Consider the following 22,557-nt stretch of genomic DNA (forward strand, 5'->3'; position numbering starts at 1 on the left):
ACATGCAGAAAGTGTTGCATAATCTCCACTGCTGATGCCGTAATGCGTCTCTCTGTGACGTTGGATCTAAATATTATTATTATGCTCCACTGACCTCTCCGGAGATATTATCCAGGGACGAAATGTGGAACATCCTTTAATAGGATACAAAGCATCACTAACACTGCCACTAACTATTCCAACACCACACTTCATAAATAAGACGAGCTCATTTTCTAACAGCACCTGATTTATCGTTTTACAAGAGCGCTGCGTTTCACAGGAACAGGAGGAGATGTGGAAAATGGAAAAGCTGCAATCTTGTGATGAAGTGGAGAACATGTGATTCAGCACTCGTCCATGTATGTGTGGTTTCTACTGAATATACGGGTCATGTCAGCACTTGGTGGTCTATGCAGAACAGCTTCGGCTCTGATGGTGTCGGTAAAAAGCAACGTATCATGACCTCCCTAAGTATTCACGTACTTTAAGAGCTGATGTCCTGATGTGATAGAAGATCCGATATGTTGTTCTCATTATTCTAACTTGGCAATATTGTGTCTTTTTTATGATCTTAAATGTTAGGTAACAGTTTAGGAGATATGGTGTTATGATTTATTTGTGTGAGAACAAATTCAATTTCAATTTCACAAACCTCCAAAACGAGCATTGTTTGAGACCGTGTGCTGTAGGGATCGGCCGATATGGCTTTTTCAAGGCCGATACCGATTATTAGGAATCAAGGAGACCGATAACCGATATTTGGAACCGATAAACATTTGCAATAAAATCTGAAAATCTTGGTGTCAAAATGTAGAATAACAACTTCTATGAAATGCCTTTTTATGTTTAAGGAACTTTTCAACATCTTAAAACTGGTTTCCTCTCTGTGACCCTGAGTAAAGTAAATGAAGTAAAAAATAAAATAAAAACTACTAAAGCGTGTTCTCCCTGACTCTGTGTAACTGGGAAACTGATAGAATTGGATCATAAGATTGTGGTGTTTTTGCAACTTCGGCATAGGGGATTGGGATGTTTATAGAATTTCGGCTTTCAACTGATTTACCTTCGAAACACCGCTCACTGCTGCTGCTTGCCTGCGTCTGCGTTCTTCGCACCTGCCTGTAATCTGAGAAGGTCCCGCCTCTCTGGCTGGCTGCAGCCCGGAAAATCTTCAGTGTTGATTGACACTTCAGTAATAGCCTATCAGATAGCGCTGTGGGCGGGACATTGCTCGTGTACAGAGAGTGGTAACTGCAGCCAGAGAAACGGCTGCATCAGAGCCAAAGTCGTATCGGCAATTTGATTTAAAAAAAAGCCGATACCGATCATTTGTAAAATGCAGAATATCGGCCTCGATAATCGGCAAGGCCGGTAATCGGTCGACCCCTAGTGTGCTGCACTTATGGAGTTTTACCTCCCCCTAAGAGGTTATGGTTTTGTTTTGTCTGCTAGTTTGGCAATAGATTATAGTAAAAACTACCAACCGTATTTTCCTGAAACTTGAAAAGAGTTGTAGCATGGAAGAACAGAAGCATGAATACAAAAAGTGGGCGTTGTCACTGTGACGTCACCCATCGGTTTGTGGACTACAATTGTAAGGCTTTTAGCTTAACGTTTTGGTCGTAGCCATGTCGGTTTTGGGTCGTATTTTTTTGCAACTAGCAGTCGTACGAGAGCGTGAAGCAAAGTACTCAAAACAAAAACTGTTAAAGTTGTACGACAAAGACGTACAACTAGCGTCCCATGCTAGCAACCTGTCGATAACAAGGTAGCCCTGTCCTAAATCATACGCTCGACATCGTCAATTTGACTCTAAATGGGACCATCATTTACTAAATAAACACTTTGCTGTATTGAAGAAGACTTCTTATTATAGATTGAGACCTTAAACTGAGTAGGAAAATGTTTACCGTGATAATAAATCTAGTGAGAAGTCGGGTCATTTTCTCATAGACTTCTATACATCTGAATCAGTACAGTCGCCCCCTGCAGGACATTAGAGGTAAGGCAGGTTTAAGGCACTTCTCCAGTGACTTAAAGGTAGGGTAGGTAAGAATGGAGAAAGCAGCTCGACTGCGCTAGAATTTGAAAATACACAACCGAAAAAAATCTGCCCCTTCCTTCAGACTTCCTCCCAGAGCCCCTCCTCCAACACACACGAACACGCACATGACCAATGAGGGCACGAGATCAGTTTGTGCCCAGATGTAAGGCTGACAGGCAGGTAGGCTATCCAGTTACTTTAGCCGGCTCAGATGATTGGACTCGCTTTTTACAGCGCCACGGCTTCCACAGATAAAACATTTGTATATATTTATTGTCAAAGCATTTCATGTATTCATTGCTATCGGGATGTGAAGAGCATTCCATGGAATATAACAAAAAAAAAATCTGAAGTGAATTACTTACCCCACCTTTAACACTCAATTTGGAGTGGACCTGGATCACGGGGTGGATTCACAAATCATTCACTTAGGGAAACGACTTTAGCAAATATCTGCACTTTTCTGCGTGATATTCTTGTTGGCAGTGATGCATTGGTAAAACAAAAAAATCTATATATTCATAAGATACCGTCACAATAAAATATTGATTGTTTGGTACTGTATCTTATTTACTTGTTTTTTTTTTTTTATGATAAAAATAAAACAGGTTTATTGTCCAAAACGATATTTGACAATGGAAAAATCCATAAATAAACTGTTTTGCTCGCTGCGAACTTAAGTAATTAGATGGTTAACGATATCCAAATGGCCTAGTGCTGTGTTTTAAGGTAAACCCTTATCCACGACTCACTTCGTTAAAGCTCTGTCTCAAAGTCGACCTTAAAAATCTCCAGTGACGTCCACTCCTCTTGGAGCAAATTGCACAATACGCCTGGTAACCAAAACATCTGGATAACAAAAGAGTTGGAGGAGTCTAAAGCGAGGCAGCTGAGAGGGAAGAGCAGCAGAACGACTGATTACCTGAGTCCTGCTCTAGTGCTGTTGGTCTCCTCTCTGCCGGTCTCAGTGGCCTCTCAGTCTCAGGACCTCCACGACATGGGCTGGCTCAACGGGTTTCGGCAGAGCTTCAACTTCCAGTGTCCCCACGGAGAGGTGCCGGTGGCCCTCAGGAGCTTCTACAGCGAGGCCGATGGGATGGACCGGCTGTGGTCCTTCGAGTGCCAGTGACTGCTGGTGGGACGACATCAACCGAGGGGGCATGGAGTGGTGCGTACTAAAGAACCAGAATCACAATCAGATAACTTTATTAGTCCCACAAAGGGGACATTTACATTTGTCACAGCAGAAAAGAGCCAAAGACAGCTTCATGTTAACGAAGAAGCATACATCTTTTTATTAAAGATCAAAAAGACTTGGTGGCATGGAGTGGTGGGGGACTTGTTAACACATGATTTTTACTTTCATTAACTTTTCAAAGTGCATTGAGACTTTAATTACAATTGTTGGTGCACTAATTTGATTTTAAAGAATCCAAATAAGATACATTTCATTGGTTTGACCTGGTGGTGAGTGGTGGGTGATTTATTTGAGTAACACATACTTCCTACTAGGGCCGCTCGATTATGGCAACAATCATAATCTCGATTATTTGGGTCGATAATTGATATCACGATTATTAAAAACGATTATCCATTTACTTTGAAAACATCAATTTATTGGAGAAAAGTTGATTACCCTGAACGTTAAGTATAATTCAACTGAAAAACCAATAAAAAGAAAATTATAAAAATTATATTTCGATTACGTTGTTTTCGTAATCGTTGCAAGCCATAATCGTAATTGCGATTAAAATGCGATTAATTGAGCAGCCCTACTTCCTACTTCTTTAAAAGTAGACAGACAGGCAGGCAGGCAGGCAGACAGACAGACAGACAGACAGACAGACAGACAGACAGAGAGAGAGACAGACAGACAGACAGACAGACAGACAGACAGACAGACAGAGAGAGAGACAGACAGACAGACAGACAGACAGACAGACAGACAGACAGACAGACAGACAGACAGACAGAGAGAGAGACAGACAGACAGACAGACAGACAGACAGACAGACAGACAGACAGACAGACAGACAGACAGACAGGCAGACAGACAGACAGACAGACAGACAGACAGAGAGAGAGACAGACAGACAGACAGACAGACAGACAGACAGACAGACAGACAGACAGACAGACAGACAGACAGAGAGAGAGACGGACGGACGGACGGACGGACGGACGGGCGGGCGGGCGGGCGGACGGACGGGCGGGCGGACGGACGGACAGGCAGACAGACAGACAGACAGGCAGGCAGGCAGGCAGGCAGGCAGACAGACAGACAGGCAGACAGACAGACAGACAGACAGACAGACAGACAGACAGACAGACAGACAGACAGACAGGCAGGCAGGCAGGCAGACAGACAGACAGACAGACAGACAGACAGACAGACAGGCAGGCAGGCAGGCAGGCAGACAGACAGACAGACAGACAGACAGACAGACAGACAGACAGACAGACAGACAGACAGGCAGGCAGGCAGACAGACAGACAGACAGACAGACAGACAGACAGACAGACAGACAGACAGACAGACAGACAGACAGACAGACAGGCAGGCAGACAGACAGACAGACAGACAGACAGACAGACAGACAGACAGACAGACAGACAGACAGACAGACAGACAGACAGACAGACAGGCAGGCAGACAGACAGACAGACAGACAGACGGACAGACAGACAGACAGACAGACAGACAGGCAGACAGACAGACAGACAGACAGACAGACAGACAGACAGACAGACGGACAGGCAGACAGATAATTTATTGATCCCAATTTTGGAAATGTTTGACTTTCATAACTTTAAATAGCATGTTATTTGGACAGATTTGATGACCACATGGTTTTCCATGGTTGAATTGAGTGGTGGGGGAATTATTTACTTATTGAAGACCTGCTTTCTGCTGTCGTTGACTTTATCAGCTAGATAAGAGTTTGGGAACATTCAAACTTAAAAATACCATGTTAGTTTGACTGATTTGATTTGGAAGAATCCAAACAAGTGGTTTTCCTTGCAGGATGTCTATCCAGGGTTCTTCCTCATGTTTATCTTACTGCAAACATTACGCTGGAGCCGCCTTTCCCACTGGACCAAAACACCCAATCACATCTGGCTTTTGTCGTCAGTGGGAAAGTTTACAATCAGCATTCATTCCCAGGACAAACGCCTGGGTCTTATTTATCAAATTCAGCACGGAAACACCCGGAGGACGCGGTGATAATATCCGTCCCTCGTGACAGTGCAGTGAACAATCCCTCAAACAGGGATTTAGACAATTATTATGATTTATTGATGTACCAAACAAAGAATGAATGCTCTGCTCAAAGTCACCACACTCCACTGATAGACATGTTATTTGTTATTGTCAAGCAAACTTCATTTAAACACTTGAAAGAAAGACTGAATATGAAACAGATATAAAAAAGGGAAAACGAACATCACTGTTTACTAATGGCGCGTTTCCACTGCAGCGGGTAGCTCGCTTTTAGCGTGCCGAGCCGTGCGGGGCCCGTTTTTGGTTGCGTTTCCACTTGGCCTAGTTTTGGCCCGGGGCGACTTTTTCACCTTTTTTCTGGCCCGACTAAATCGTGGTTCTAGGGCCAGGAACAACCAGGCTGAGTCGGGCTGAGTATTGTGGAAATTGATGTGAAATATTGTACCGAAGAAGTGAGGCAGCATATTTTTGGTATGTTCATTTTAATGTCACCCATCTATAGGAGGTGTATTGCATCATGTCATCTCTAATATATGTGTGGGTTTATACATTCCTGTGTGTTAATAGTTGAAGGAACAAAAAGTACATTTTTCCTCTTATTTATAGAGAGGTTTTTTGTTATAGATTCCTGAAACAATGTTCCCTTTTTCTTAAAAGTAGATTAGCGCAATAGTCTTTTTCTTTGACTTTTACCTGTTTATCAAAAGGGTGTTTTTAAGCTATTTTTGAAGAAGGGAGATGCAGAATTAATTGTGAGTGTTTTTCTGGGTTAAACCATCGATAGGCTTTGCAGATTGGGAGGGACATTTTCCCCAGATATAATGATGCGCATCCTGCAGGCCTTCCCAACACCTGTGGCTTTCATAGCGGGAAAACATATGGACTATTGTGTGATAAGCTACATAATAAAAATGTGTTTTGCTCCAAACTGAAAACTGTTTGGTTCTCTGCTGCCCGCGCTGATTCCCTGTGAGACAGCGTTTTGGTATCTCCCAAATGAAACTCCACCCCTTCCTGTTTCTGTTGGTATTGAGACGATGTGCGTCTTGTTGTTCTCCCTCTCTTCTCGCCCGGACCGGAAGGTCGGGGCAGCTCGTGAACAAGGCCAGGAGTAGGCATACTCCTGACATTACGCATATGATATGGCTTCGTATGGTAATGTATGATATTGTATTGCATTATTACCTTTTATGATTAAAACAGATTTTTGTTTAACCCTCGTCCTGGTTGTTTTGAGTGTTCCTTCTTTTAAAGCAAGCTCATAGGAACGGCGCGGAGAAAGTGCTACCTACTCCTTCAGTATGCTAAACTAGAGAGAGAATCGCTGGCAAGGGGGCTACAACTACAACAAGATGAACATATTTGACCGTGATTTAATTGTAATACACGTTTCAAAATGATGCCGAAGTAACAACACACTGATACCGGTTAGTAAGAACCATGAATTCATGCTTTGACAAGTCTGCAGACAGACGGCAGAGAAACACCTTTAAAATGCGTGTTTTCTGAATGGAGATTGGCTAAGCTAACGTTGTATATGCTCCGACCGTCCACACTCACAACAACGGCCTACAGACATAAATAAACCAGCGACTGTATCTTCCATGACACAGGCAGTCCGTGGTTTGTACTTGTTTAACTTCTGTCTAGTTTCTGAACAGATCTGAGGAGCTGTGAGCTCTGAGGGCTAACAGCTAACGGCTGTTTTTTTGGGGCGCTCATTGAAGATGACGTCACAGCTCCGCCTACACTGCGTTACTATAGTAACTGCCCCAGTTCCTAAACTGTAATGGAAGCGCAGCATTAAAGTGAGCCGGGCCTAATAAGGCCTAACCAAACCGAGCGAGGCCGAGCGAGGCCTGCAGTGGAAACGCGCCGTAAGTCTGTTTTCGGGGTGTTAGTGACCTTGAAACCCAAACTTGTTTACTGGCAATAACAAAAGGAGTTTATGGTTAATTTTCTTGTAAACAAACCCGCCTTTTTGCGCTGATTTTGGAGGGAGAATGTGTTGGTCATCGGGGATTTAATCAGTGCTGATATACAGAATATTAAAGATGCAGAATGATCGTGCAAAGATTGTGGCATTGTCCATTTCTGCAAACATCATTAAACCGGGGGCCCTTCTCACTTCTCTTATTTTTCATTTCCTCGCTCTCGCTCTCACCGGAAGTTGATTTGTCTGCGCCATCTTGAGCAGCGTCCCAATGGCCTTATTTCTGCCGGAGGAGCGAGGAGCGATAATGGAGGAGCTATAACCGAGGAACCACCAGACCATCCTTTGATGAAATCCTCAGACACTCGCCCCGCCCCCTCACTGTGTATCGCTCACTGATTGGACGAGGCAGCGCATGCACTGATCTGATGCTTCTTGACATGAGAGCCGTTTCCCAGCGGAGTGAAGAAAACACACGAACCTCACGGGAGTCCCTCCTCAGTTTATACCGTGTTTTGTTTCAATTCATGTTTCATTTAGTTACAAATATGTGAAATATCTGAACAACAAAGAGGGCACAAATCACTAATCATCAATTAGTTCTTATTTTATTTTATGTATGTGGGTCTACAACAGATGATACACATGTGTGTGTCAGGGTTTCCGCTAGGATTTTTTCTCGACGGTCAAATGTCCGGGCAGATTTTATTTTACCGGACAAATTTGAAACTTACCGGTCATATTTCAATAATAATAATAATAGTTGTGTAGCAGAGTTTCCGTTAGCAGGTAATCACCGGACTATGAGCAGATATGCTTCAGTTTAAAACTCAGTTCACGGGGCTCATTTTCATATTGCTTCAGTTTATAATCGTAACAGATCGAAAAAAATTCAGATTAATTTTTCAATAAATGATTCCACAAACAACAAACAACATAATTATTACATTCAAACAAACTACTTGTAGTAGATAACGTACATTATTCAGAAGTTTACATCAACTTTGAATAATAACACGGGAGAAACGGATCCTCTCTTTTCCCCTCTCTCTCCCTCTCTCTCTCTCCCTCCCTCTCTCCCTCCCTCTCTCTCACAGCAGTCAGTTTCTCAAGCAGCTCCTGCAGCGCACTAAACAGAGGGCGGGGCTTCAGGTGATTCTGCAGAGCTGCGTGTCTCCGTCAGACTCAGCAGCTGATCTGATCTCTCTCTCGCGTCCGGTTATACTTCACTCGCGTTCATGTCCATATCGATCAGATCCAGCTCTCCTGATCGGCCTTTATAGAGAGCACCGATCAAACTATTAAGAGTGAATATCGGCCGATAATGACCGGCGGCCGATCGATCGGAGCCTCCCTAATTATTACCAGACATTTTGACCGTCAGGTTTTGAATTTACCGGTTTTTTATAAATTTTACCAGCTAAAAACCGGTAATTACCGGCTAACGGAAACCCTGGTGTGTGTGTCAGTAAATGTGTAACAGAGGCGGTGTGTGTGTGGAAATAACGGGGACAGAGCTGCTGTCAGGCGATCAGCTGTGCGGCGTCATCACAAACGGTCGTCGCTTCACGTGACGCTCCGGAGGAAAGGACGTCCCATTGCTGTTAAAACTCATTTCCCTGCTTCTCGTGGTTTCCTTGCGTCTCTCCTTGCTTCCTTGGTGGGAGGGACTAGTCGCAGGGAAACGACGCAAGTGAGGGACACAAGGAATCCATTTAACCAATGTGGCCCGCAAGAGCATACAAAGAATATAATAAGTTTATTAAACGGTTACACGCCACTTTACAGGAGCACGTTGCCCATAAACTACATGTCCCACAATGCATCTTGTTTTGTGAGATGCGCACTGAAGAGACTTGCAATTATTTGCCCTGGACTTCTGCTTTCAGACGTAGTTAATTATGAAGGTATTACCCTATCCGGTAATAATCCAATGCAGAGGATGTATTATAATACATTATTTTATATATATTAAATATATTTATATATGTATATTTATATCGTCTTAAAGTCACAACCGGCCCTTTGAGTGCAACCATAATGCTGATGTGGCCCGCGATGAAATTGAGTTTGACAGCCCTGATTTAGCCGAAGTGAGAAGGAAACACATCTGTGGTTTGCATAAACTTCCAATGCCAACTTGTGTCTCATTTGAGAATGACATACGACTACAATAATTCATAAATGCGCCGATACCATATTCGCCAGATTACACGTGTACAGTGCGTGTTGTGGGAAACTCTCGTTGCTCTGCTCAGCAGCTGTTCGCTCATCAGATCAACATGTCTGAAAATGTTAAAACCCACGTCAGAGGCACGTCTCTGGACCGTTTGTCCGACACTGTTCCAATCGCCAAGAGGAGAAACAGATCAAAGACCTCAGTGCAGTACTTTGACCAACAACAGGTTGTTAAAGGTCGCTATTAGCAGACAACACGGGCCCATGCGAGGCGTCTGTGTGGAGTTTAACTCTGAAACTGTTGTATGAACAAAACCACCCGTGTTTTCGGAGTGGAAGATCTCCAGTCTTTATCTGGAACAGTGAAAAAAATTGCGACCAGAGGAAGTCTTTGGTCTCGTAAAGACCAGGTTGCACTGGTTCGCTCGTGGATACTCATTTTAAACTGCAGTAGTTCAACCACTGCTAACAAATATGTATGCATAATAAAAAAAAATAGTACTTACAGAAGATAGGCAGTAAAGAACATGAACACGCTTTTTTAAATCAATGCTATTAATCCTGGTGTTTTGCTCCCGGAACATTCAAAGCTTATGAAAGGCAAGGCAAGGCAAGTTTATTTATATAGCACTTTTCAACACAAGGCAATTCAAAGTGCTTTACAAAAAACGAAAGACATTAAGAAAATGGCATTTAAGATCAGTCATTAAAAGGAAAAGATAATAAAATAAACATAAAAAGAAAAAATACATGGATAAGACAAGCAAGCCCAAGTGTCTCATTAAAATCTCTAGTCTTCTTAACAAAAGATTTTGAAACTGTTACAGGTGAGTCTTAAAGGGCCCATGTCATGCTTTTCCGGTTATCACCGTCCCCTTGTTGCTATGAAGGTTTTTCTGCATGTAGCCGGTCTGCAGTCACAAACCCTCAAAGTGCACCCTGTAGCGAGTAAAGCTCTAACACAGAGAAGACCTGTCTGCTGCCCCAGAACGCCTCGCTGGACATCTCTTTTTTTCTTCCTGAGTACAGTGACGTTGAAGAGTTTGTAAATTAACATGAAAACAAGCTGTTGCCTGGCAACGGCACGTCCATTAATTCCACATCCACACGCATGGATTAACATCGCTTTAATACATGAATGTAGCCTTTGTTTCTGCTCAAAGACGCGTCGACCAGCTGGGCAACAAGAAAATCGGCGAAATCTATTAAAAAAAATAAATCATTATTATATTAATATCGACAAAAACAACCGACCGTCGTGGTACAGCATTTGCTTGGCATTTCCGGGTATTTCTCCACTGGTTGGGCGATGTTAACAATACCGTGTAACTGTCACGTTTGAAGGGACGAAATCGTGACATCTTCACGTCTCCCAGCGTGGTAAATCGTCACATGTTCACGTCTTGCCGGGTTGTTTGTGGGTTGACTGGTTCATTCGAAACAATCCCTCGTGCAAACTTACTTTAAATCAACATCAATGCTACGAGTTTATCAAAATCAAACGCAGCATGATCTATAATCAACGTGAATTCGAAGGACGACAATTTTGTCCCACAAATAAGTCACTAAACAAAGTCTAAAGGCTTCATGTGTGGAGGGTTAAGCCCCTGTCACACTGTCCCGAAATTGACACCCGATGGAAATGTTCAAATTCGGCTGTGATCGTAGCAACATCGGGCCGTTCGTGAGGGCATCGAAGCCATCGTACGACCGCCGGTGGAGTTTCTCAGGCTCCGGCAGCAACTTCGTGAGCGGCAACTTCGTAAGGCACTCGTGAGGGCATCTTGTCGAATCGTGGCATCTTCGTGTTATCATCGGTGCATTCGCCCTCACTCTGATCGGGGCGAATGCCCGATGGCACCGAGGATAACACGATGCCCTCACGATGGCCTTACGAAGGGCAAAATTGAAACACGAATTCAACACGAAAATGAACCTTCGCAAGGTCCTTCTGCAATTTTGTAAGATTGTGCCTCCGCTCACGAAGTTGCTGCCGGAGCCTGAGAAACTCCACCGGCGGTCATACGATGGCTTACGATGCCCTCACGAACGGCCCGATGTTACGATCACAGCCGCATTTGAACATGTCCTTTATCGTGTGTCCATCGGGTTGTTTTATTGCACAACAAAATCATGTAAACATATTATGTAAATAACCCAATTTGTGTTCTGTGAAACTAAAAAGGATATAATATATTATTTTGAAGGAGAGTTGACAGGAAGTTGTTGTTGCTATGGAAACAACAACATGACGGAGAAAACGTAATATTTTCTACATATAAAGACGGATAAAGTAAAGAACAAAGTCTGAAGATATCAGTACAGTATCATAGTACTGTAACATAATTGTTTTTGGTACTTTCATTGCAGTTGTACGTCTTAAATGTAATGTAAATGTTGCCTTCGTGTGGTTCGGGGCCATCTTCGTGCGAAATTCACAATTCCATATTCGTGTGTCCATCGGGTGTCAACTTCGGGACAGTGTGACAGGGGCTTTAGAGTTACCAAAACTAAAATCCTACTTACGTGACGTTAAACTTTATATGCGTAACTTAAGTTGGCTAAAACAGCTTTTGAGCCAAACCATGATATCTCACAGAACCTAACGAGGTAGTTTAGCTCAGTTTTTTGCTACGTAATGGAGAATGTATTTTAGTCGTTTGGAAACATTATTTGCAAGAGACAGCTGTACTTTACTCCCCAGAAATACATTTAAACCAAGTGCTTTGGCATTATTGTTCTTAGATGTTCAAAATGTTATACAACTGTGATTTTAACTGTGCAACTAGAGATGCTACAGATATAAAGAGTTATTGTTCTGTCCATTGTTTCCTCCTGGTCCTCCCGGGTCTGTAAACATCACAATTCAATATGCAGTGCGTGTGTGTCTTCCTGGAAGACATGACTTCCTCCTCCAGTGAAACAGGCCAATCGCCAACGGGCCTTCGGGGAGTTCACATTGTGATGCTTTTATGGACCACATGTTGCAGACTTTTCCTGGATCCGGTCATTCAGAAAAACGGTTTGATCTGATTACGTAACTTTGAGAAAAAGCTTCATTGGAGGAAGGACTGTATCCTGACATCTCTCCCACTGTTTCTCATCAATATATCACAGGTCTCAGATATATCCAGAGCCTGTCTCTGATTGGCTGAAACACCAAACAGATCATTGCAGCATTACCCACAATCCCCTCTGTTTCAGCCCTGTTTCCAAAGTGCTGATTCTCTGTCTGTTACTTTAGATGAAAATAAGGAGCCCCTCCCCACGCCCCTCTGAGAGACATTTGGACACATGTTGATGTAGAAGAGACATGAAGAAGAGGGGACACATGTTGATGTGGAAGAGACATGAAGAAGAGGGGACACATGTTGATGTAGAAGAGACATGAAGAAGAGGGGACACATGTTGATGTGGAAGAGACATGAAGAAGAGGGGACACATGTTGATGTAGAAGAGACATGGAGAAGAGGGGACACATGTTGATGTAGAGGAGACATGAGGAAGAGGGGACACATGTTGATGTAGAAGAGACATGAAGAAGAGGGGACACATGTTGATGTAGAAGAGACATGAAGAAGAGGGGACACATGTTGATGTAGAAGAGACATGAAGAAGAGGGGACACATGGTGATGTAGAAGAGACATGAAGAAGAGAGGACACATGTTGATGTAGAAGAGACATGAAGAAGAGGGGACACATGTTGATGTAGAAGAGACATGAAGAAGAGGGGACACATGTTGATGTAGAAGAGACATGGAGAAGAGGGGACACGTGTTGATGTAGAAGAGACATGGAGAAGAGGGGACACGTGTTGATGTAGAAGAGACATGGAGAAGAGGGGACACATGTTGATGTAGAAGAGACATGGAGAAGAGGGGACACGTGTTGATGTAGAAGAGACATGGAGAAGAGGGGACACGTGTTGATGTAGAAGAGACATGGAGAAGAGGGGACACATGTTGATGTAGAAGAGACATGGAGAAGAGGGGACACGTGTTGATGTAGAAGAGACATGGAGAAGAGGGGACACGTGTTGATGTAGAAGAGACATGGAGAAGAGGGGACACATGCTGATGTAGAAGAGACATGGAGAAGAGGGGACACATGTTGATGTAGAAGAGACATGAAGAAGAGGGGACACATGTTAATGTAGAAGAGACATGAAGAAGAGGGGACACATGTTGATGTAGAAGAGACATGAAGAAGAGGGGACACATGTTGATGTAGAAGAGACGTGAAGAAGAGGGGACACATGTTGATGTAGGAGAGACGTGAAGAAGAGGGGACACATGTTGATGTAGAAGAGACGTGAAGAAGAGGGGACACATGTTGATGTAGAAGAGACATGGAGAAGAGGGGACACATGTTGATGTAGAAGAGACATGGAGAAGAGGGGACACATGTTGATGTAGAAGAGACATGAAGAAGAGGGGATACATGTTGATGTAGAAGAGACATGAAGAAGAGGGGACACATGTTGATGTAGAAGAGACATGGAGAAGAGGGGACACATGTTGATGTAGAAGAGACATGAAGAAGAGGGGACACATGTTGATGTAGAAGAGACATGAAGAAGAGGGGACACATGTTGATGAAGAAGAGACATGGAGAAGAGGGGACACATGTTGATGTAGAAGAGATGTGAAGAAGAGGGGACACATGTTGATGTAGAAGAGACATGGAGACGAGGGGACACATGTTGATGTAGAAGAGACATGAAGAAGAGGGGACACATGTTGATGTAGAAGAGACATGAAGAAGAGGGGACACATGTTGATGTAGAAGAGACATGAAGAAGAGGGGACACATGTTGATGTAGGAGAGACATGAAGAAGAGGGGACACATGTTGATATGGAAGAGACATGAAGAAGAGGGGACACATGTTGATGTAGGAGAGACATGAAGAAGAGGGGACACATGTTGATATGGAAGAGACATGAAGAAGAGGGGACACATGTTGATGTAGAAGAGACATGAAGAAGAACTTCTTCACGGTTTTCGGAGCCTTTTCTTGGGAGTTCTTCGGATTCATTCGGAGGTAAACTCGACGGCACCCAGCCCTCAGATTGAAAGACAAACAAGGATTTCTCTATCGCCGCCACGCCTTCCTCTCTTTACGACTCTGTCTGTTTGAGTTACAGCGGCTTCACCCTGCAGCGACACGAATGTTTCCATGACAAACGCGGGGCCGTTCCTTCTGCTCGAGCCTCGTATTGTTGGCCGTGTTGTGGTGACAGCGTAGTATATGGGTCATAAACACAACAACTGTCAACAAACCAGTATTACCCTCAAACAAGAAAGATGCATTTTTCTCTCTAATGTGTCACCTCTCCATGGAGTGAGGAAGTACTTGAAGGAGAGAGACTGACAGTCTGTGTTTTTCACTGTCAATATAGTTCAAGGCTCAAGGCTTCTATTGTCGTGTGGACATAGCTGCAGCCACAGGCTCCTCCCACAGGGCAACGCGATAACACGGAGAATAGTGCAAGTCAATCAAATAAAATATAATAGAAATGGTGCAGAATAGTCTATATACCCTGGTCCTGGTTCTACTGGTCCTGGTTCTACTGGTCCTGGTTCTACTGGTCCTGGTCCTGGTTCTACTGGTCCTGGTTCTACTGGTCCTGGTCCTACTGGTCCTGGTCCTACTGGTCCTGGTCCTACTGGTCCTGGTTCTACTGAACCATTCTTCTGATTCATGCAGTGCTGTAGAAGACTGGTCTGTGCTTCATATCATCCAGAGAGAGAGCTGGTACACACACACACACACAACCACACACACACGTAACTGGAATTATGATATATATAACACACACACACACACACACACACACACACACACACACACACACACACACACACACGTAACTGGAATTAGGATATATATATAACACACTCACTCACACACACACACACACACACACACACACACACACACACACACACACACACACACACACACACACACACACACACACAAAAGTAACTGGAATTATGATATATATAACACACACACCTTCACACACACACACCACACACACACACACACACACACACACACACACACACACACACACACACACACACACACACACACACACACACACACACACACACACACACAACCACACACACACAACCACACACACACAACCACACACACAACCACACGTAACTGGAATTATGATATATATAACACACTCACACACACACACACACACACACACACACACACACACACAACCACACACACACGTAACTGGAATTATGATATATATAACACACACACACACACACACACACACAAAACCACAACCACACACACAAAAGTAACTGGAATTATGATATATATAACACACACACACACACACAAGTAACTGGAATTATGATATATATATAACACACACACACACACACACACACACACACACACACACACACACACACACACACACACACACACACACACACACACACACACACACACACACACACACACACACACACACACACACACACACACACACAACCACACACACACACACACACACACACACACACACACACAACCACACACACACAACCACACACACACAACCACACACACAACCACACGTAACTGGAATTATGATATATATAACACACTCACACACACACACACACACACACACACACACACACACACACACACACACAACCACACACACACGTAACTGGAATTATGATATATATAACACACACACACACACACACACACACAAAACCACAACCACACACACAAAAGTAACTGGAATTATGATATATATAACACACACACACACACACAAGTAACTGGAATTATGATATATATATAACACACACACACACACACACACACACACACACACACACACACACACACACACACACACACACCACACACACACACACACACACACACACACACACACACACACACACACACACACACACACACACACACACACACACACACACACACACACACACACACACACACACACACACACAGTCCCTTAGTTCAATATAGTGAAATGTATGTTTTTATCGTAATAACTGATCGACTCTCTTTTTCTTCGCAGGACTTCCTCGTGCACTCGCAACGGGCTGGTGGCCGGCGTACAAAGCAAGCACTTTGAATCCGTTCTGGACCGAGAGTGGCGGTTCTACTACGAGCGCCGCTGCCCCTACCCCTGCATGCACGTACTCACAGGGCTTTGTTACAGGACGTGCACACTGAGATACTTCTATACTTTGGGGAAAGGATCGGAACCAGACTCCTATGAAGCTGAAGCAGACACTAACTAAATAAAAGAGATACACTTTATGTGTGTACACAAACTTTAGTGTTATTTAAATACTTTGGTTTGACAGAGGGTATTTTGTGTACAAACAAGAAATAGTCCTGCACATAAATTAACTTGCACTCAATTTCAGTAAGGATTAATAAATATCAATAATAAATCAATTGTTTAGTTCACATATTTGAAAAGTAGATTAGGGAAAGATATTGCATAGGAACTCAGGTCTCAGTGGTCTGAGTGGTCAGAGTGGTCTCAGTGGTCTGGATGGACCCAAAAAATGCAGGACTAACTGAACCATCCCATGTTCGTGAGTAGCTTTAGTATAAGCCCTTACTGTCGACTGTCACGTGACTTCAAAACTTAACTAATAGCACTATTTTTAAACCAAATCACAATCTTTTGTTTACCTAACTACAACATCTGTTTATCTCCTAATAACTTCTGATCCCATGAGGCCACAGATTGGATCAGAAATCCATCCAGAAATAGTTGAAGTCCTCTCAATTGGAAGACTCCGGAGTTTGCCTGATGGGACCAGAACGTACTGGCACACCAAAGAAAAACCAGTAAAGTTTTACGATTGTTGAAGTGACACATTTTTGTCTTTTGTTTCAGGGGTCGGCAGTGGAAGTGCATCCTGTGCAGAACGACAGACTTTGACTGCGAGTTTATAGAACTTTCCCCTCACCATATAAAAGCACAACTATATTTACTCTCACATTTAAACAAAAAACATAATAACTGATATGATTCGCATTTTCATTCATGGTTTACTTTCGTTAAATGCATCGCCCACACACCCTGTATCATCACTGTCTTTAAGTCTGGCGTGCACACATCACTGCTCACATACGAGTTAAATGTCTAGACCAGGGGTGTCAAACTCAATTTCATCGCGGGCCACATCAGCATTATGGTTGCACTCAAAGGGCCGGTTGTGACTTTAAGACTTTATAAATATATAATATATTTAATATATATAAAATAATGTATTATAACACATAACTTCCTCTGCATTGGATTATTACCGGATAGGGTATTAACTTCATAATTAACTACGTCTGAAAGCAGAAGTCCAGGGCAAATAATTGCAAGTCTCTTCAGTGCGCATCTCACAAAACAAGATGCATTGTGGGACATGTAGTTTATGGGCAACGTGCTCCTGTAAAGTGGCGTGTAACCGTATAATAAACTTATTATATTCTTTGTATGCTCTTGCGGGCCACATTGAATTAAGTCGCGGGCCGGATTTGGCCCCCGGGCCTTGAGTTTGACACCCCTGGGACAAACAAACAAACAAAGGAATGATGTCGCACCAAAACCCGAAACTCCAATATAAATTGTGATCCAGTCCATTTTTAACCTAGATTTGAAGCCGTTTTGCATTTACAATTGCTGTTTTAAAAAAAGATGGATTGGACAAAAATAATCATGTTAAAGACAGACTTAAAGGTCCCGTGGCCATTTCCACTGATCATAGTTCCATTGCTGACGTCTACTAGAATAGATTTACATTGTTCAATGTTCCAAACTCACATTGGTTTCTCACAGCATCTCTGTAAAGTCTGTGTATTCACTCTCTGTCCTAAACGGCTTGTTGGGCTCCTGCCCCCCCCCTCCCTGTGAGCCCAGTGGCCGTCTGCGAGACAGCGAAACCCAGCCCGAAACACACACACACCCGCAGCCTGGCTGGGAGTTTGTGTGTGTGCCCAGTTCCGCGGTGTCTCGCTGAACTCAGCCGAGTGTGTGTGTGTGTGTGTGTGTGTGTGTGTGTGTGTGTGTGTGTGTGTGTGTGTGTGTGTGTGTGTGTGTGTGTGTGTGTGTGTGTGTGTGTGTGTGTGTGTGTGTGTGTGTGTGTGTGTGTGTGTGTGTGTGTGTGTGTGTGTGTGTGAGGAATAGGGATGCCAGCGATTATTCGATTATTCGAATATTCGTTACAGTCTCCATAATCGAATATTATTTTTAAAAATCGATTTTATTTATATATTATTTTTTTATTATTTATATTTTTTTATGTATTTTTTTTTTTCGGGCTTAGTTTCAACCAAAATATATATAAATATATATATGCTAATAATAGTCCATCCATCCATCCATCTTCTCCCGCTTATCCGTGGTCGGGTCGCGGGGGTAGCAGTTCCAGCAGAGAGCCCCAAACTTTCTTTTCCCTGGCGACATCAACCAGCTCTGACTGGGGGATCCCAAGGCGCTCCCAGGCCAGCGAAGAGATATAATCCCTCCTCCTGGTCCTAGGTCTACCCCTCGGTCTCTTCCCAGCTGGACGTGCCTGGAACACCTCCCTAGGGAGGCGCCCAGGTGGCATCCTAACTAGGTGCCCGAACCACCTCAACTGGCTTCTTTCGACGCGAAGGAGGAGCGGCTCAACTCCGAGTCCCTCCCTGATGACCGAACTTCTCACCTTATCTCTAAGGGAGACACCAGCCACCCGGCGGAGGAAACCCATCTCGGCCGCTTGTATCCGCGATCTCGTTCTTTCGGTCATGACCCATCCTTCATGACCATAGGTGAGGCTAGGAACGAAAATGGCCCGGTAGACAGAGAGCTTTGCCTTCCGGCTCAGCTCCCTTTTCGTCACACGGTGCGGTAAAGCGACTGCAGTACCGCTCCCGCTGCTCCGATTCTCCGGCCCATCTCACGCTCCATTGATCCCTCACTCGAGAACAAGACCCCGAGATACTTGAACTCCTTCACTATTACTAATAATAGTAATAGTATTAATAATTGTAAATGGCCATTGGTCACACCACCAGTTTGTTTTACTGTAAACTTGGAGGAAGCCTGCGTGCAGAGCAGACTGCTGCTGCAGCACGCTACACACCGCCCCCGCCCCCACCCCCCCTCTCCCTCACACGTGCGACTAAAGATGAACAAAGCGGCAGGTAAAAAGAGTTCCTCCTCGTGGAACTACTTCGAACTTACAAGTCCAAAGGAAGTTAAATGCAAGCTTTGCGAAAAGACGTTGGTCTATCACACAGCTCAACAATGCGTTCGCATTTGAGTGCGAAGCACGGCAAAGAGGTTACAGAGAAAGACGCAGCACAGCCGGCCATTACCAACTTCACTTCACGGCCACGTCGAGGTGATGACATGCTTGTTTGTTGTTTGTACTGTTAAACATGTTACAGTAAAGAAAACAACGGAATTCCTTTTGTCTGAGTTTTTTTTTTTTCCTCTCCCGCGGGGGGGGGGGGGGGGGGTCGAATAATCGATTATTATTCGCCAGGGCTGCGAATAATCGATTTTGATCATGGTCAGTTTCTGGCAACCCTAGTGAGGAAGTCCGCGGATTGGTCCAAACGTAACGGCTCCGCGGACGTAACGTTACGTCACTATACCCGAAATATACGTCACTATACCCAAGAAGAAAACAATGGAAACAGAGAAATGTCCATCGAGTCGTTCTGGGGCAGCAGACAGGTCGTCTCTGAGTTAGAGCTCTACTCGCTACAGGGTGCACTTTGAGGGTTTGTGACTGCAGACCGTTCACATGCAGAAAAACCTTCATAACAACACGGGGACGGTGATAACCGGAAAAGCATGACGTGGGACCTTTAACCAAATTGAGTTTTATGTTCTGAAATTCAAGCTTCTCTATCATGAATAATGTTAAGCTAACTAACTGACTTTTAAGATAGCTAGCTTGTTAGATAATAGGTAAAGTACTTAAGGCATGCAAACATATCTATGCTAACTAGGGTACGCAAAAGTGCATTGTGCAGCAGAGCTTTGCCTAATTTAAATCTTGATATACACACTTCTAACCGTGTTGAACTGATTATAATACATCTTAGTTTATAAGATGTTTGTCTGTGAGTCTTCCAGAGGACTTGGGCTCACGGAGACTTTTGGTTGCTGCAGGAACTGGAAGCCATTTGGCAGCATGTGAAAGTCTTCCAAACAACAATTGGATAATTGGACGCTGTGGTCATGGTGGTGGAAAACACCAATCAGGCTCCAGCCTCTCTTAGTGGAGGTCACATGACGGTGAAGGCCATTTGGTGGGATTGTCACGGTCATAAAAACACTCAGTGGGATGCAGGGTGTGACGGATTGAGATATTGTCTTGAAGGGAACAATTGTGTGTGTGTTGAAAGAAATATAGACCGATCATATCATAGAGAGCAGGGTGTCGAACTCAATTTCATTGCGGGCCACATTCGCATTATGGTTGCACTCAAAGGGCCGGTTGTAACTTTAAGACTATATAAAAATACATATATAAATATTTAACATATATGAAATAATGTATTATATTACATTATTGCTCTGCATTGGATTATTATCGGATAGGGTAATAACTTCATAATTAACTACGTCTGAAAGCAGAAGTCTAGGGCAAATAATTGCAAGTCTCTTCAGTGAGAATGTCACAAAATGATTTAAAAAGAAAAGCCACATTCTGGAGAAAAAAGTCAAAATCAAAAAAGAAAAGTGACATTTTGAAAAAGAAAAGTCAAATTCTGAGAGAAAAGTCAAATTTCAGATGCATTGTGGGACATGTAGTTTATGGGCAACGTGCCTCTGTAAAGTAGCATGTAACCGTATAATAAAATCATATTTTTTGCAAGCTCTTGCGGGGCCACGTAAAATGAAGTCGCGGGCCGGATTTGGCCCCCGGGCCTTGAGTTTGACACCGCTGATATAGAGTCTCGAGCATCAGGACTTTTTGTAATGAAGAGTTTTGTAATCTGCTTTCAACTGACTTCACGTGTGATATACTGGACTGTACTGGAACTCATGTAACTATACTGTGTGGAAACGGGATTTGCATGTTGTTAGAAAATCTAAATAGTGGAGATCTCCACGAAGGCCTCCATGATTCGGATTCGATTGATAAATACCGTGTAGCGTATATATTTAAACATTATTTGCACATTAGCTATATATGATTGACAGTTGCAACTTTCTTAATTAAATCCGAATAATGTTTAAACACAGTTAACAATACTTTAAAGGTTTAAGAAATCAGTTGGGAATTTTTTACAAATACCTAAAAGGAGCGAATACAAAATGCAAGAACGTGTGCGAAATATAAGTGTTAAAAAATAGTAAATGAATATAAACTGCGTATAATTGTTATCTTATTAGCTACTTTATGAACTCATTATTTACTCAAACCAATGATAACATTTCCGGCCAACGGTGCATTCAAGTGTTTCTCCGGCGGTCCCGAAGTTGGGAAGTTCTTTCGATTTCGGTATGTTCATAAGCTTTAAGTTGTAAATTGAGAACAACATCTACGTTTCAAATAAGATATGTAATTTTGTATTGCTCAGAGTATTTACATAAAATAATATCTGTGTCCAAGTTGTTGTTTCGACTTCAGCGGCGTTCACGGACATTTTTCCAGTGATTAACGATTTCTCTGAAATATTTGTTTCCGTGCGGCGATTCAGATTTCTTCCAAAATGTAATAAGTATTTCTTTGGTCAATGCTACCCCCTCTCAACTTGGCAATCTTTCTAGCCTGTCAATCAAAACACATTTTGGGGAGGGGCTTTTAAAGATACAGGCACCTATAAAGTGGTGCAGTGACGAGTCCTAAAACCCGGAAGTGAGTCAGCATTTTACCACTACCGGTTCCCTCGTCTCAGAGCCAATAGGCGCGTTCACACTTTTACCCGTACTTTTCCCGTTTCGTTCCGATAGTGCCTGGAATTTTGCGTTCACACCAAAAAGAGAACTTAGTTCAGAGAACTTTTACCCCCTTTGTAGTCCCTGCTAGAGAGGTGGGACTATCCTGGGGAGAAAAAATTACCAATTTATGATTGGCTGGGCGAATTGCAAACCACGCCCCGTAAAACTCGGAAAAGTTTTGTGAAGCCGCCATTGTATTTGCTGGCATTAGC

General features: G+C 43.3%; 1 protein-coding gene across 1 annotated transcript in view; it reads left to right on the forward strand.

Annotated features, from left to right (window-relative positions):
• The window catches only part of dpt (dermatopontin), a 41,291-nt gene extending 23,944 nt beyond the window's left edge, over positions 1-17,347 (forward strand). The window contains 4 exon segments of the mRNA XM_071202966.1: positions 2,890-3,151; positions 3,153-3,194; positions 16,466-16,586; positions 17,303-17,347. Of these exon segments, the coding sequence (XP_071059067.1) occupies positions 2,890-3,151; positions 3,153-3,194; positions 16,466-16,586; positions 17,303-17,347 (470 nt within the window).
• Positions 17,348-22,557: the final 5,210 nt, after the last annotated feature.

This window comes from Pseudochaenichthys georgianus, chromosome 4 (assembly GCF_902827115.2).
Source record: "Pseudochaenichthys georgianus chromosome 4, fPseGeo1.2, whole genome shotgun sequence".
NCBI classification, from domain to species: domain Eukaryota; kingdom Metazoa; phylum Chordata; class Actinopteri; order Perciformes; family Channichthyidae; genus Pseudochaenichthys; species Pseudochaenichthys georgianus.